The sequence below is a fragment of the Dermacentor silvarum genome, chromosome 2 (genome assembly GCF_013339745.2).
Source record: "Dermacentor silvarum isolate Dsil-2018 chromosome 2, BIME_Dsil_1.4, whole genome shotgun sequence".
Taxonomy (NCBI): domain Eukaryota; kingdom Metazoa; phylum Arthropoda; class Arachnida; order Ixodida; family Ixodidae; genus Dermacentor; species Dermacentor silvarum.
This window is the reverse complement of record NC_051155.1, coordinates 244,448,386-244,466,106: the sequence shown is the minus strand read 5'-3', so window position 1 is coordinate 244,466,106 and position 17,721 is coordinate 244,448,386. Positions and strand designations below refer to the sequence as shown.

Genomic DNA, 17,721 nt, shown 5'->3' with positions numbered 1-17,721 from the left:
ACAAGGATTACAAGTACAAGGATTACAAGTACAAGGATTACAAGTACAAGTACAAAGCAAGAAAAGATACTGGCGCAGTTATGATGGTGGCGCGAACCGTACCACGCGCACCGTTGTTCACGTTTCACTTGAAACCGATAGCACTTACGGTTTCGCCGCACTGTGCGATAATACTCGCCCTATGCTGCAATATTTTAGTGTCTGTATTCTTCGATTTTTATTTTCTCGCTTTCAAGCAAAAGAGAACCAGAACAGAAGCGAGAAGAGGCAGCATCACCTCGCAGTGTGGTCAAAGCAGATGTGCGCGCCTGTCAATGGTGAGGACAGGATGGCGCGCACTATACCTTCAGTTATGCTTTGGCCACGCGCTGCTCTGTTCGCGTTTCATTAGACGCCGATAGTACCTAAAGCCACACATTCAACTGTTCATGTTTCATTCTGTCGTGACCATACACAAGAAATATAAAGTTACTAAAGACATTCATAATGGTCTTTACAGATACGTAATTTCCTACATTATTAGTATATTGAAAGAGTGTAAATGAGAGCATAATGTTTGGCCATATATTCCAGATAACTTTTGTAGTAGTCAAAAACGAAAATGATTCATAATTTGACCTAGCATGGGGCTGCTGCTAAAGGGGTGAATAAATTTGATCACTCTGTATGTGTTACTCCTCGATTGGTGTTGATTTGTGAACTTTATATAAGTAGAAGTAGCAGTACACTAAAAAAGCCTGAATAGTAAAAGTACAGCATTGCAATTTACAAAATATTTATGGCCTCAATATTAAGCAGCAAGGCAATTAAAGTTGACAAACAAAACAGCCATGAAGCTTATGAATAGGAGAGCATGAGATGTTTTTGGGGTATTGTAGGCTTGCGATTTCTTAAAGGGGCCCTGAACCACTTTTTATCAAAGTGGAGAAATACATTTGAAGTGAAAATAGGCTATTTCAGAATCACTTTGCCACAAAAAGTACTTCAATGCGTTCAGGAGAAGCGGAGTTATTGGCAATCAAACACGGTCTCCACTGTGCTCCCCTTCCTCCTTCAATGCCTTGCACTGCGAAAGCTACGGTGGAATGGGGCGGGGCCAGAACGCTCCGCCTCGGAAACGTCACCGTGGCGCGCAGTTCAAATTTCATTTCGAACTTCAGATTTTGGTGCCTACGAAGCGCTAAACGTAAGCCAAACGTGGTTGTCCTCAGCGAGCCGCAGTGCGCTTAGCCACTGGACTCATGGCGGCACCTCGCGGCGGCCACGGTGCAGCCAACCGCAGCGACCGTTAGCAGCCGTGTATTGGAGTATGCTTTATTACGAAATAAAGCACACAGAAAAGAGCGAGGATCATGGGGTCTTTTGAAACGAGAGCGTTTGAGAGAAAGGTGACTTTGCGTTCCGCTTGTGAGCTCCACGGACCGCGTACGACAGCAGAACTTGGCTGAGATGTTCACAACAGCGTATGCTACCCGCGGACTATCTTATTTCACCAAGCCCATGGGGTGGTTCAGGGCCCCTTTAAAGAGTGCTTTTGCTAAACTGTGCAAAAGTAGTGCCTTTCCAACAAGCTATATGAAAAATTACAACTGCGCAACTTATTCACGGTAGCTTAAAAGTTCCAAACAGGGATGTTACATGAGAGTTATATAGAGCTTTAACCGAAAGAGATAAAGCTCCTGCTTGAATGACTAGCTGACTACAGAATCTTAACAAGGCTTTTTGCTAGTTGGTTCATGGTATAAAGTAAAATTAAGAGGGCTTGTGGTGTTCAGTCTTCCTTTATTGCACTTTTAATTTTACTTTGACTCCAGAAGATTTGGTTGGCCTCATATGGCATGTGCACCTCTCAAAAGTTACAGGCATAGAAGCATACTTTTTTCCGCACCCTGGACAGCTTTCGGAAACAAGATGTTTCAATATGATACAGCATAACACTGCAACGCTTGTGCTTCTAGTGGCCTTTTTTCTTTCGGCAAACTCAGCTCGCACATGATGTGCTAAGTGTTAGAGACAACGGAGATTAGACTACGTTCACTAGCACTGAAGCCAAAAAGTCGCTGCTTATCTTTGGAGCAACTGCATTTCAACATAGCATGTCAAATCTCCTTTTGTGAATTGAACCACTGTTCCTCACCACCTTTTGCAGGGTGTTTACCCTGCAAAAAGCACAACTTAGATACTCTGCCTGAAACATTCCCATTCTTCCCAGAAGTTTCACCAGTGATTACTTTTGGGTGTGCAGGAAATGTTTGATGTGATTCTGGACGAGAATCAGCTGGAGGAGGCGTGTGAACACCTGGCCGAGTTCCTGGAAACTTACTGGCGGGCTGCACATGACAACCTGCCTGAGAACTATGCCCAGCTCATCCTTAACACCCCCTGCGCGGGCATGCTGCCAGATCTCAACCAGGAGTCCCTCGCTAGCCACCGCACCACCCACCCCAAGACCATCGAGGCCGAAAAGGTGTGTGCTGACATGCATTTGGCAGTTGACGTGAATGGCACATGCTTGAGGTGATTGCTGTTATTGACTCAAAGGGTAAATTTATTGCTGTGCTAACAGTCACATGTGAGCATGCAATGGATTGCATTGCTTCACACAATCATAACTGTACAGCACGAAGGTTAAACGAAGACGAGACAAGTGTCGAGGACAAGTGTGGTCTTCCACGCTTGTCATTTTCACTTGTTTCATTCATGTTTCACCTTCGCGCTATGCAATTTCGATTATGAATCGCCAACTTGCCCATTCAGCCACCCTGCTTCCTACTTAAGGCTCTACTCACACAAGCAAATTTTTTTAATGGACTGATTAGTTCATGCCTATGAAACAACATGCGGACAGGCATAGGGATAGAGGAATACGAGGTGTGACCAAAAAAAAAAAAAGAATGAGGCTGGTCTAATAAATCATTGTATTACAGAATCAGTTCTCCGTGACATTATCACCATCAAAGTAGTCCCCTTCAGCATTCACACACTTCTGCATTCGGTGCTGCCATTGCTGGTAATAGTTCTGGAATGAGGTTTTTGGAAGGCCCTTCAGGAGGTTCTCTGTTTTTGCCTGAACCTCTTCAACTGAGGTCAAATGGGTTCCCTTTAAGCAAGATTTAACTTAAGGAAATAAAAAAAAGTCGCATGGAGCCAAATCAGGTGAATAAGGAGGATGCCCCATCACAGTAATGTTTTTGCTGGTCAGAAACTGCTTGACAGATAGGGCCGTGTGAGCGGGTGCATTGTCCTGGTGCAACAGCCATCCATCACTCCACAACTGTGGCCTTTCTTCCCTAATTTTTTCAGTCTTTTTAGTACTTCAATGTAGTAGTGTTGATTAACAGTCTGACCGCTGGGAACCCACTCAATCATTAAAATTTCATTAATGTCGAAGAAGACAATTAACATTGCCTTGAATTTTGATTTTGACATGCATGCTTTTTTTGGGTCTTGGGGATCCTGGAGACTTCCACTGCATCGAATGGTGCTTACTTTCTGGGTCATAGGTAAAAATCCATGTCTCATCACATGTTACAACAGATTCTCACAAATTTGGCTCGTTTGCAATGCGTTCTAACATATCCACACACACGTCTTTACGGCACTGTTTTTGGTCATCGGACTGAACTTTTTAAACAACCTTCGCACAAATCTTCATGTGTAATTCGTCAGTTAAAATGCATCGAACAGCCTCCCTATCCAAGTTAACCAACTCCGCCACTGCATGAACACTTAATCTTCGGTCACCACGAATCACATAACAAACTTTGGCAATGTTTTGGTCTGTAATTGCTGACCTTGGGCGCCCAGCACGTTCATCATCTTCCACACTGTCCCTTCCTCCTGAAAACCGCTTATGCCATTCAAACACATGTGCACGAGACAGTTTCGTCGCCGTAAGAATGGTTAACATTTGAAGTGTTTCCGTGGCTGATTTGTTAAGTTTCACAAGAAACTTGATGTTAATTCGCTGTTCGGTTTTTACATTAGACAATTTTCCGGCAGAATGCAGTTACACGTGTTCACTCAATGATGCATCACTCCCAACTGGCGTGATCGGTTAAGTCGAAACTGGCCGTATGAATAGAGGAGGTGTGTGGGATGACGTCAGCAAAACAGTTGTTGCCAACTCCACTCTTTTTTCAAGCTACACACTCAGTCTCGTTTTTTTGTCACACCCCGTATGTTGATATGAACGGATCAATAGGTCCCAGTTTGAAATTTTCACATTGGACATCACAGGCAGTGCCTTTAAGACAGTTTAGTTGAACCTTGTTATAACGAAGTCTCGCATGACACAGAAAAACCTTTGTTATATCTAATAGCCACTATTGGCATGTTTTCGTTACAAGCTGATATTGATAAGCATTTTAGATTTATTTCATTATATTCAATGGTTCGCTATATTCATGTTCGTTATGTTGAGGTTCAACTGGACCGCATCTAGAAGTTATAGTTTGATACATGACCTGAAAAAGTGCACTGCCATCCATCTGCCGTGCATCTTGGTCCACTTTATGTTGTAGTGACAATAAAAATTGTTTGTTTGAGCACTAGAGATGGCTTTTAGAGAAAACCCAAAGCTATCAAATTCACTTGCTACAACAGTACTTTCTATTTGTTTATGGAGTTGCAAACATGCTTTTTCTACTGTAGGATTTCAAGCATGGCTGATTGTAAAATTTGGAAGCAGCATACCGGCTTTCCGTGATTTTTCCTCTTTGTACATGATTGCCCTGTACAACTACTGTGGCTATGGATCTAGTTATTTGCAAACAGTAATCTATTGTTTGTGCAGTTATAATAAAAGCAAAGCTTTTTAAAAAGAATGAGTTAATTTACACTGATAAACATTAGCTTAAAATAGCATGATGAGTACCGTATTTTCCGGTCTATAAGACGCACCTTTGTATAAGACGCACCCCCTCTCAAAACGGCAGCTTTTCCGAAAAAAAAAAGCGTATATAAGTCGCATCAGTGTATAAGACGCACCTCTTCATTCAGCAAGCGATTAAAAAAAAATCGTGACGTTTCTTTCTGTGAACGCTGGTCATGCGCAGGCGTATGGGTGCCATATATTTCCACTTCAGGCGAATTTCTGCCGTCGCGGCAACCGCGACGTTCCGTATAAATTCCAAGGGCGATAACATCGTCCCCGCGCACCATATGCTGTATGTACGAGTGAAAGCGTCCGATGATGAGCCGAATCGCGCACAAGGGAGGAAAGCGGGAAGGCAGTGCTGGAGGGAGGGGGGGGCAGCTTGTACTCTGGTAGCACTGCGTAGTTTCCACTGCGGCTCGCGCCGTATCTTCACAGCGATCTACAGCAGGTGCGACGAATTCAGGGTCGGCCGACTCGTGGTCGGCCTTCTACCGCTTGCGTTGCTGCTTCGTCCTTCTCACACGGTGCTCGGGAACTCGATCACGAGAAGAACCCGGCACCTCGATAGCTTGCACAGAACACATCGCAATTAAGTCAACCGGCATGCTTCGCGTGGCCATAACATTGAATCTTATTTTGATGGCAGTTTATCCGGGAGAAAAAAAAAACAACGTACATAAGTTGCACTGTTCTATAAGATGCACCGACTAAAAATTCAGAAAAGAAAATGTGTCTTATACACTGGAAAGTACGGTAGTCAAACAAGGAATGTCACTTTAAGCCAACAGTTCGACAAAGGGACTTGTCTTCATCAGAGCAGCAACTGCTAGCAGCATCTTTATGTACATGTAGCTCACTCTCCCACACCTTCAATGTAATACATTTATAGCACAGTGAATCCTCAGTTTAACCTAATATAGTTAAAAGATAGTGTGTAATATATTATATCCCAACAAGCATGTTCATTAACATACTTTCACTGTATTGTGAATAGATAAAGGAAGCATTAGCTGTTTCTAGGTCTCTGTATTGTATAAATGCATGGAAATCTGTGCCACCCTATTTTTGCATAACAGAGCCACATGAAATGTTGGCTTGGTTACACGGATGTAGACGAGAAGCTACCTGCATGCTGCAGGGAATCATGCCTTTAGTTCTACAACAACCTCAGTGTAATGGAATTACTAGTTGCCTTTTTATTTCTTTGCTACCTCTGCCACATGCTATTACGGTGAATAAAACTGCTGCATTTAGCGAGAAAATCGCTCAGTTGGCATCACTGCGTGAGGGAAACTTTTGGGTGCCCATTGAGCTCAATAATGTACTTCACTTGAGTTCTTGGGTTCACTGAACCCAATGTGATAATCGCTACTGTATATACAACAGCGTGATTGAAAAAACTTCCAGGCATCCAAAGAGCAGGGCCGAGAGACGGACGAAGAGCTGGAGTCCCTGTCTCACCACCGTGGCCACCACTACCAACAGCAGCAGCAGCAGCTGCAGCAGCAGCCAGCATCACACCATGAGGCTGTGCCCCACAGCAGTTCCTCGCAAGGGGTGGCATCCAGCCGGCACTCAGCAGGCACAGCGGCCGCACACAGTACTACAGCACAGCTACACTCACGACCACGGTCACATCACCATACGTCATATTCCGAGAGGAGACTACCCAGACAACCAGGCGAGGTGAGCTGACGTGCGACACACTTTTGCTCAAAGCCACACAGGCAGTGTTATAGTGCATTTTGTACACTCCCTGTGCAATATGACAAGTTGACAGTCTTGATGACAATGAAGAGCTGAATTCATAGCACAATTGACTGGTCATTTAAAGCCTCTCAGAGTGCTCTGAGGGTCATGTAATATGACAGTAATGCTGTTTTACATGCACAAAAAGTTTCAGTAGAATTAGTAACTTCTTTAACACTGTAGGTGAGTGCGTATGGTCAAATTAAAGCTTAGTTACTTTGTTGAACAATCTTTGAAGTGTCGCAGGAGTGTTCGGAAAGGACCAGTCAAATCTGTTATTAGTCATGGCAATGTGATGGGGTTCACTATAGAAACAAGGGGATACCTAGGTAAGGGAGATGTAGTCAGTGCAGCCAGGAGTAAAGGACATTATTGGAATGAGGAGACTCATGAGTGTAAAGTGTACGTGGTTGATGCAGGCTGGACAGGTGCAAGTGGAGGTCATTGAAGACCTTTGTCCTGCGCACAAATTAGAATGGTGGTGTATTCACAGAAATGTACAGAAAGGGTAAATTCTGGTGCAAGTCCACATGATATCAGCTTTCCTATTATGGTGGCTGGTATTTTGTATCATGTACAGTTAAACCTGGATATAACGAAATTGACAAATTCCCAAAAAACTTTGTTATAAAGAGGATTTCCTTATATGCAGGTTCGGCACGAAAATTCGAAAAAGAAATGCTTACTGTATTTACTCGATTCTAACGCGCCCTCGATTGTAACGCGCACCCATTTTCCGTTTTCGTCAAAGCACTGATCCTTGGAATGTCACACCAGGTACTGGATGCGTGGGCGTGTGTCGTTTCACACAAGCGCGAGGCATCGGAAACGAAGAGCGAGTGATACGATGCCGTCGTAGCGTCGTATAGTGTCACCTAGTGTCAAGTTAGTGAAGTGAAGCGCAGAGACTTGCGCAGTAACCAAAGAGTGGCGCTGCCAGCGCACTAAAAAAAAAAGGAAGCTTTTTTTTTTTTTTCCTTCGGCAACATCAACTGGAAAAGGAGAGTGCCGGCTTGGTGGGCTACGCCAGCTGCAGCAAGCGGCGGGATCAGGTTTGAATGAAGGGAGGGGGAAAGGTCACACCCACGGCGACAAGATTGCCGGGTCGAGGGATGCAGGCCCGCCTCGTGCACGCTCGCACGCACGCACACGTGTGCTCGCTTTCGCCTCGCAGTCGCCGTGAATTCGAGCGCGCCAAGCGTGATTCCACCGCTTCGCATTCCGTCGTGGTGGAGAAGGTGCTTCCGGTTGCTGCTTGTGCAAAAATGACAAAATTTGGGGCGATATGTCTAGGTTGTCGGCGGGGAAAATTCATTATTTCGAGGGGGTTTCCCGCTGCCACTTTGTTATGTAGGTCTCAAATACATGTGCTTCTGTGGAGTAGCGGCGGGGAATAGAAAAACTTTGTTATATCCAGGAATTCGTTATATGGAGGTTCGTTATAAGCAGGTTTAACTGTATATCATTTTACAGTGGAGCTGTTATACACTAGTTTTCAGCAGATCGCTGCGTGCCAGGGGTGTAGCCAGGAAGGGGGGGGGGGGGGGGGGGCGCTGATGGGGCTTCAGCTTCCCCCCGAAATTTTTTCGTGCCAGCATGCACCGCCGACCAAAACTACCACCGACACCGGGAATCATTCTGGATTCTGTCTACAATGTCTTTTTCACGCTCGAAAAGACATTTCGGCACGAACATTGCGAACTTGGGCTGGATTTCGTGGCAACACCCTTGCACCTGGAGTCACGTAACGCAAGGAGCCCCATCCGAGCACAAACTTTCAAGGGCTTTTCGATAGCGAGCGGGTGCGTTACGGCATCTCACAGCGGCCGCGGAATCTACGGAGCGCATGGATTTCAGTTACGAAACTTTATGGGTATAAAGTTCTCAAACTTTTGACGTGAATGGTGCACTGACATTTCCAAAGGCGTGCTTTAAAAGATTTTCAATTCTGCAACTTTATGGGGTTAATGCTCTTATAAACTTGGGCCAACATGCGTGCACTGGAGCCCTCGTGTCCAAGCCGTTCCAGAAACGAAAGCACGCTCTCGCAATCTTCCACGCACACGAAAATACTAAATATCACTGTGACTGTGAGCTAGCAGCTGATAATTTTCTCCAAACATTTTCAGGAAGCGCGCGCAATGTGATCGATCAGCTGGACCAGGGCAGGCAAAGTAAAATATGGGAAAACAGAAGAAAGTAAATGGCCTATTATTGAGGAAATTCTTTTTGCGGGCGACAAGGTCTGGCTCTCCGTGGCCACAGGGACAGTGGCCCTATGGATTTAAGCATAGCCCCCGCTGAAAATACAGGTATTTTCACTATCAAAGGAAGCTTCCTAAATGCAAAAGTAAATGCTGCAGGCTGCTTCTCCTTACTTGCTGACGAAACGACAGACATCGCTGGAATCGAACAGCCTACTGTTTGTGCAAGGTACCTAAACAAGGATTCCAACGACATCGAGGGAGTGTTTTAGGTTTTAGCCTTGGAATAGATGCCATCTCTCATTGCGACTGCAGGTTCTATTAAATGTGTACAAACTGCTGCAGATTCTAGTCACCCTTCTAGTGACCACTGCCAGCGCAGAGAGAATATTTTTTAACAAGAGTTTACTAAAAAACTACTTGCGCTCTACAATGTCTGTGGAACGCATGGTTAGGCTGGCGCTTCTATACACCCACAGAGACGTCAGCATCAACGTGTCCGAAGTCATTGACCGCTTCGCTCAACTTCCCCGCCGAGAGAAGTTTGTCCTTTAGATAGCGAAGCAGTAAAAATCAATGCAAGTAAAAAGCTCTGTTCCCTTAGGTCCATAAGCTCGTAATTATGAAAACATATGACTGTTCGTTAGCTTTTAAAACCGCAGGAATTTTAGCCGTTTATTCTAGCAGTTAGCATCAGATCAAAATTATCATGCGAATACGAAATCTACGAGGACATCAATAACCAATTTTGACCGACCTTGCTCATTGAAAGCCCGGCCCATGCGGCGTTTGCCAAAAACGCACTCGGATATTGGGTAGTTCAATTTGCCGCATCATCTGTGGCTTTCGTTTGTCCTTTTCTTTCCTTTTTAGCTACCTGCTCTTATTTCTTTTTTGAAACGAAGCAATACCCTCATTTAATTTTAGGTGCAGAATAATTGTTGCCGCCGTGCAGGCAGTTAAATGACACATTTTCGTACTGATTTCTGCATTATTCCTCTATTATTCTACCCACATGGTGCTGTCGCGACCGCTGCATGGCCCGAGTACATATCACGATTTCTGCGATCATAGTTTTGTTCTTGCCTAGATAATCTGTCTTTCTGTGCACAAAGTTTACTATCTGTGACTGCGCAACATGTTTATTTGTCTTGTTTAACGCATTATATACAGTGACGTTTGCTTAAATACGTAGATTTATTGGAGACTTAGACATATTTAAATATCTTGTTGCGAGGTATTGTGTATACAAGCAGTGAACTTTGTTTCCAGTGACTCTTTTTTTGCCCTTTAGCGAGTTGTATCTTCGCATTTGTATATTCTATTCTATATTCACATTTATAATGTATATTTTGCAGAACTCCTACTTTTTATTTGTACTCAGTATTGCGAGCGTAATCTCGGTGTAATTACAATACACGACCGGTAACAGCTGCTCCTGACGCTGTCCCTCGTATTGCAACGAGGGACAGCGTCATTGAGGTTTCTTCCTGGCCGTTGCATATGTGCAAAAATGCATGCAAGGTGCTTGAATGACAAAGATTCATAAAAATATTTGTCCTCAACTTATTCATTTCATGGCCTTTATGTTTTTCATATCAGCTGCATGGACTGCTTTGCTGGTTTCGAACTGATATAGTTCTAAAGTTCGTGTGATATTTTCTTTACTTAATAAATAGGCAAAAAACGCGGCAGCATTGATATCGGTTATTTCTTCCACCATTTTTGGGTCATACGAATATATTCTTTTATGAAAAAATACATATTTTACTTGACAGTGCGTAGCGTTTAATAATTCGTTTGCAGCATCTAATATACAATGGCATTGGCAATTCAGTTATTATTCATGTATTTGATCCCTCGACAAATTCTATAAGGAAGAGGCCGCGCTGCAACCTGAGCCCCCCACCCCCGAACAAAATTTCTGGCTATGCCACTGCTGCGTGCGTAGACCGAGCGAGTTGACTAAAAACTATCATCATCAGCAATGGCTCGAGCATCGTCGTCTTCTTCCACAGCTGGCTCATTGTTGCCTCTCAGCGCAACCGCGCTAACGCACTCATGCCACTGCTCATACGTTAGTCATTGCCGTAGCTCCATTGCTGCTTACCATTCCAGCGTAGAATTTCACTTCTGTCGCCGTAATGAGGAGGCCGTGTTTACCGGGTATGAGCCATTGCTTAAGGGGGTATGAACCTTAGCGACCACAAAGCTATAGTGACAAAATAATAAAGATGGTAGAAAATGGCCATTCATGATGCATGTGTATTTATTTAAATCAATATAGTTTATCATCATATATAAAGCTCCGCTGGTCATCTACCTTCACAGAGTTGAATGGCACTGAATTTTTTGAAAGCTGGTTTGCCTTGTAACCATTTGCACTGTAGTTTCTGCAAATATGAGATGCCAAACAGGGTCTGTAGGAATCTTTACAGATTAATGGCGCTGTGTGTTAACGTGAGATACATGGACTTGATCACTGAAAAATCAAGTGTGATAAATTTATCATTTGCTCATTGCCCCATTGGATTTCAAGGTTTTCCATCCTAATTGCTATTGTTGTGGCACATTATACAGTCGACTTCTGTTAATTCGACCCTGACAGGACCGACGAAATTGATTTATCCGGTGGGTCAAATTAAACAAGATACAGAAAAAAAAAAAGACAATACAGGCTGCCAATTCATTTGACAGTATGTATTTGCCTGCGTTTAACACGCCTCGGAATCATATGCGCGATCACTTTCTGTGTCCAAAGTAGAAAACTAACCTAAAAATTACATTAAAGCTCCTAAACAAAGTGGAAATCTGACGTGCACCCGATTTCTTTTCAAGAAGAATGGGCAAGGGTCTAATATGTGTTGCACAATGGCGGCGGGTTTTCTAAAGTCAGCTTTGCCGCAGTATATTTGTGTTAGTTACGTTCAGATATAGTGCAAATAAGTACACATACACACGAAGAAGATACGACAGACACGGACGTGTGTATGTTTACTTAATTGTGCTATATGTAAAAGTAACTATGTTAGACCAACTAGCCCAACAGGCAGTCCTGTATATTTGTGTTATGTGGTAGAGCATACGAACGCCGCAAGGGGGTTTTGCTTTCATATTTTATTGCACCGTGCAGGCAATTTTCGGCCCAGTTTTCTTCAGTAAAAAAGCGCTCGTTAGAATCGGGTAAATGCCGTAATCGGAGAGTCATGATTGTTGCTTGAAAATCTTCCTAGGGCAGGCCGAAAATAGCCGTTTTCAGTGGGAGATGACGTGTGTCAAAAAAGCAATCAATGTCCCCTAAGCTCCACCAAGACAGAAGTTGCCACTAAAGGGGTCGCTATCAGGGTCACTATAGGGTTCAGGCGCATGTGTGCTGACTGGTCAAGTTTGAATTATCTGGCAAATGCCAATTTTAGGATCGAAATAATAAAAGTTTGGGCCCATAGAAATGCATGTGCACCAGCTGGGACCATCAGTCAGATTCAAATTACTGTAACAGAAATATCAAATTAACCGGAGTCGAATGAATGGAAGTCTATTGTACTGCATTAAATTAATTAAAATCGAGGGTTTTATGTGCCAGAACCACAATCTGATGATGAAGCAGGTCGTAATGAGGCACTCTGGATAAATTTCAACCATTGGGGTTGCCATAGGGTTCAGGTGCATGCATGCTGACTGGTCAAGTTCGAATTATCTGGCGGAGGCCAATTATAACTTCCTAAGTACATGAGCGTTCTTGCATTTTGCCCCCCATCAAAATGCAACTGCCGCAGCTGGGATCAAACCTATGACTGCAATCTTAGCAGTGCCCCAAGTTACTGGATTATTAAACCAACTTTGATCCTGGTGATGTTTGACTGTGTTGCAAGATCAGTATGTTTGCAAATATTCAATATTTTGTGAGGTCTTCGGTACTGATAAATGTACCTGTTCAGGCAGTATCTAATTTCATCCACTCCTTGTTTAAATAGCACCAGTAAAAAACAGCTTTTCACCTAATAATGGCTGGTATGTGTACAGAGATATTTTTTTTAGCCAGGTCCTACGATAAGACCAGATCGACTATGTCAAATTAAACTATCGTTAATGCATTAACCTTTGCCGTATTTTGAAGCTAGGAATCTTCATTTTCAGTTTGTTAATGTCTGGCTTGTTCTCTCTATCTCAGTCCTGTGAGGTGGTGTGTTGCTGAGCGGAGGTCACGGGTTCAAATCTCGGCTGTTGTGACTGCGTTTTGATGGGGGTGAAATGCAAAAACAGTGCTTGTGCACAGAAATTTAGGTGTGCATTAAAGAACCCCTGACTGTTAAAATTAGTCCAGAGCTCTCTGCCATGGCATCTCTCACAGTCCCAGTGTTGCTCTGGGATGTAGAATCCCACAAATCAGTTTCTCAACCTATGCAATCACCATGGATAAGTAATAGTCATCACCATCATTACCACCTTCAGTAATATTTACTGTTTTCATTTCTGAGCTACTCCAGCAAATATGGCTGATGTACTCATTGGTAATATAGGAGGAAAGTTATTGACATCGTTCCTCTTTATGAAATTCTCTATTCAAACTTACTTGCATATATTTGCCAATGGATTTGTTAGGGTTAGGACCTTGCTTCTGACTGCAGTGCATCTTGTACTGCAGGAAAATGGTAAAGCTTTCATCTTTATGGCGCTCCTCATTGTTAATGTAGTTGATATGTTTTTAAGATCTTCATATTTGTTAAAATATTCATGGCACTCTCGCAAGAAGGCCTCAATATAATTGAGGCTATGCTTTCGTACAACATGAATAGATTTGCACACACTTCTTGTTTATTGTGCCAGAATTATGTTGTGACAGTTTGGTGAACAATTTAGGAATTTTCAAAGCCTCCTCATGACCAGAAAAGTAAAAGCGGAGTGGCATTGAATAAACACCTCGTATATCGTGGAGCCTCTTGTTGCTGTGGCTCCCTTGTGAATCTTGAGTCAGGCAAGATGTTTAGTCATCAGCACTTTTAGGCCGCACCTGTTTTGGAATTCTGCAAAGATAGCACTGAGTTTTTATGAAAATGTGGCTCTCAAACTTTACTCGTAGCATTTTGGCTTTTTGCATGTGTCTTCTAGCCTTGTGGAGTTGCAGGCACTCATTGAGTTGAAACTCCTCTAAAAATTTGATTTTTATGCTGCTTGCTCATTTCACTGATATCCTTACTCGTAAGTAGTTGCCGTGTCACACTATGCCACAGGGTACTTTGTTCTTGGCTCAATCATCCCATCTTGTCTGTACATAAGCTTCCACAATTTTCTTCATGCCTTATTCTGCCGCAACAACTGCACTGAAGCAGTCTTTTATTGTGCTGTATGCTTTTATTGTGCGTGTATGGCATTGGTAACAGTTATTCCTGGTTTAAATGTAAGGTAAATGTGACAGTGAATGTTAGTATATGGGAGGCTATTGGATTTTTGTGGTTATGTTGTTTCAGAAGATTTCTCATTAAGCAACTGCAGTTGATGCTAACAGTACAGGTGTGAACAAAATAATGTGGACTGTGAAAGCATGTGTCAAAATGCCAGCCAGCAGCATCTGCGACAGGATCCTGGTGTCACAGCTAGCATTTGTGGCCTGACTCGCAAGGATGTAAGTTATTGATTTCTTGACTGCCACTTTTCAAGCCTCAGAAATTGCCACAAGGCGCTCTCCTGCTGCACCAGTGACGTGTCGTTTAAGCACTTGAGGAATGATAAACAGGAGCAGTCACTTCTCATTATGCATGCATTCCAAGGTGCTTCAGCTGAATCCAGTAATAAATTTTCTTCGCACTTCCTCTGGAACACATGTATCCTGTAAAGCGATCGCATCTGTTTAACATTCCTCAAATATTTAAAAGACACACCATTGGTGTGGCGGAAGCACACCTTGCAACAATTTGAGACTAAGAATGCGGCTGCAGGAAGTTTGATTACTGTCATTCTTGTGAGTTAGGATTCAAGTTCTAGTCTTGACACCAGGTGCCTGCCATCAGATGCTGCTGACTGGCATTTTGACACGTGCTCCCATTTCACAATATTTTCTCCCCAAGCCATCCCTTTCATTAAAGTTAATTCTTCTCCCCGTCTGTACATACCAGCAGCAAGAGGCCATGTGGATGGCACAGAGACATACTTTGTAGCAAAAACTGCCCTAGTGCTCCATAACTGTTTATTTTGCAATTGAGCATAGTTCAGTCATGCATGATAGGACATGAAAAGCATCAGTAGGGGACAGCCTAAAAAGAAATTTTGCCCCTTCATGATTTTTGAATGTGGGCTGCCAGCTTTCACTCTTATGTTCGGGTGATATGTCTGAATACACGCAGCATCAGAGACAGGCTTGATAAAGTAGAAGGGTACATATGAGAGGAGGAGAACCAGCATCATAAGTTAGATGAATAACTTTAAATTGACATAGTGATGGCAAGTAGTAGTTTAGTTAGCCGGCTATATATTTTCGTACATTTGAAGTGCCATTTTAAACTGCATTTTCCACTAAATTATTTATGGGCATGAAAAGGCGTGTTGTTTAGAAGTGATTAAATATATTACCTTGGCACCAGAAATTAAAACAGCCAGGAATCCAATTTGACTGACCCTCTCTTCTTGATTTATATAGGGCTGGTCACCTGTTGCCACTTGTGTATATATCACTGTGTTGAGATCAAGGCATGCCCTTATATTGCAGGTCGTATAAACATAACCACATGTGCTAGTGCTTAGTTGCAACTGCAGAAAGCCGCCATCGTGCACCTGAAGAGGATATGTCTAGTTACATTGTCAGCCAGGGTTTCGTGTAATTCTGTATTACCACAAGTAATCAGTTGTTACTGGGAGCATTTCCACCGTTCTAGCTGTTTGTAGCATTTGTGCCAATAGCTTGGTTAATTTTTGTGACAATATCTCTATAGCTGACTTTTACCTCCGCTATGAAGACTGACTGGCTGTAGCACTCTGCTACGACCTTCTTGTATGTAACATGTGACAAAGATGTGATGTTTACTCAGAATCATTTCATGTTTACATACATGTTTGTGGACTAGACAGCAGTCACCAGAGAGCCCACTTCCAGCGTTCAAATATGTAACTATGCCTTTGATGCCAATTGCTGCAACTTGACTTTGGTCAAAGTGTCAAATGCACATTGTTGCAAGTATGCTTAATTAAGGGTTCCTATTGGACTAATTGGCTCACCTTCAAACTGGCAAATGGTGCATATGGTGAGATAGGGGAAACGGATGGGACAGGTGTCAACAGGACACAAAATAAAAAGTGAATCATCGGCACATCTGTCCTGCTTGTAGTATCACTTGTCCCATTGTCTGCGCTGTTTGCAATGTTGTACAATTGTTAGGCCATGATTCAAGATCAAGTGCGCCAACATTCAGCAAACAAAACTGTATAACTGCTGTCGCCTACTGTGTTGTAGCGTATACTCATAAGCCGTACACATAAATATTGTTTATCTCAGATTTTGCTGTCAGAGTTGACTTGCTGCATGTGTGTGATGTAACTTGGGCTGCAATAGGTGCAGATCAACAATTTGCCAGATCAACAAAAACAGGAGGATCAATGTGAGGCATGGTTTCCCTTTGTAATTTTGGCATTCTTGCAGTCTTTTTGGTGGAATTGTCCGTAAGCGGCATCTATGTAATGCTTGTAGAATATCCCCATGACACCTTCTTGCACCATCATATTCAAGGAAAAATTAAGAGCTGTGTGAATAGTTTGGGAACTACACTGCTTAAAAAATTATGCAATATCCATTTCACATTTAATAAGCCATGCTAATCATAGCTAAATGGACTGACAACCAATGTTCAAGCACCCAGCTTTTATGGAATGTGATGTGATAGAAAGCATATTGCCATGAGTACCTGGACTTGCTGCAGTACTTCAATAAACACATGAAAAATTTTATGCAAATTCTTCCAGTCTAGAAACTAGCCATTTTACTGTGGATGGATGCGTGCGACACTAATAGCGAAGAGTGATAGTGATTGCATGTCACAAAAACTGAGGAACTAGAAACAAGTGCGGCAACAAGGAAAGTACGTGGTCTGTGGAGACTGACAAATGTTCAAGGAAAACGTAGAAGACTAGCAAGTTGCAAAAACAACATTTTTATGAGAAGCAGCGTGCACTAGTGCAGCTGTTTATTCAGAGCCTGAAATGTTGAAAGCAGCACTGACGTGCCATTTTCAATTTTTTATTTTTTTTTGCATTAAATGCACCTTGAAACCCTAGAGACATTCTCGAAATCCTGAGGACCTTCCTCGTTCAGCCCCTTTCGCTATGCATTCTGTTATAAAATGGAATGGTCTCTGCAGCCTTTTTCTCTTCCTGTTTTGCTGGGATTTTGTGAAAACTTTTGTGCCTTTTTCTCCCTGATTGCTTGCCATTGTTGCAGCTGGAGTTTTATTTTTGCTCTTTCTTATGCCACCTCTTTCAGAGAATTTTGAGACCTAAGCCGAAACAAGTACACTTCCAGGTCGGTCTCCACTATGCTACCACACATACTGCAACACCACTGCACCCGCGCATTTCTCTCCATTTACTGTACATGTACGATGTGCTAGCCTTATAACTTGCATCACTCACTTCAGCACTGAGCGTTGTCAAAGAAGTTATTTGGTGTTTATAGTTGGTCTGTATACTGAATTCCTATACCTTTGCCATATGGTTTAAAATTTATGTACTTGTGATGCTGTCTTTGCACAGTTCTTATAGTTATAGAAGTATACACCCTTTGGCACACCAGCAAATAATGTGCTGCTTGCAAGTAAGCATTAATGTTAGCATTCTATAGCCTTCATGGCTCAGTACGGTTCTAGATGATAATTGACTGGACAAGCGACTTGAGCATTACATGTT

At 42.9% G+C, this 17,721-nt stretch overlaps 1 protein-coding gene across 3 annotated transcripts in view; it reads left to right on the top strand.

Moving 5' to 3' along the window:
* Positions 1-17,721, top strand: part of LOC119443017 (voltage-dependent L-type calcium channel subunit beta-1-like) — a 121,459-nt gene that overhangs the window by 92,174 nt on the left and 11,564 nt on the right. For all 3 annotated transcript variants that reach the window (XM_037708128.2, XM_037708131.2, XM_037708129.2), the window contains 2 exons: positions 2,246-2,467; positions 6,287-6,565. In XM_037708128.2, coding sequence (XP_037564056.1) covers positions 2,246-2,467; positions 6,287-6,565 — 501 coding nt within the window. The remainder of the gene's footprint in view (positions 1-2,245; positions 2,468-6,286; positions 6,566-17,721) is intronic.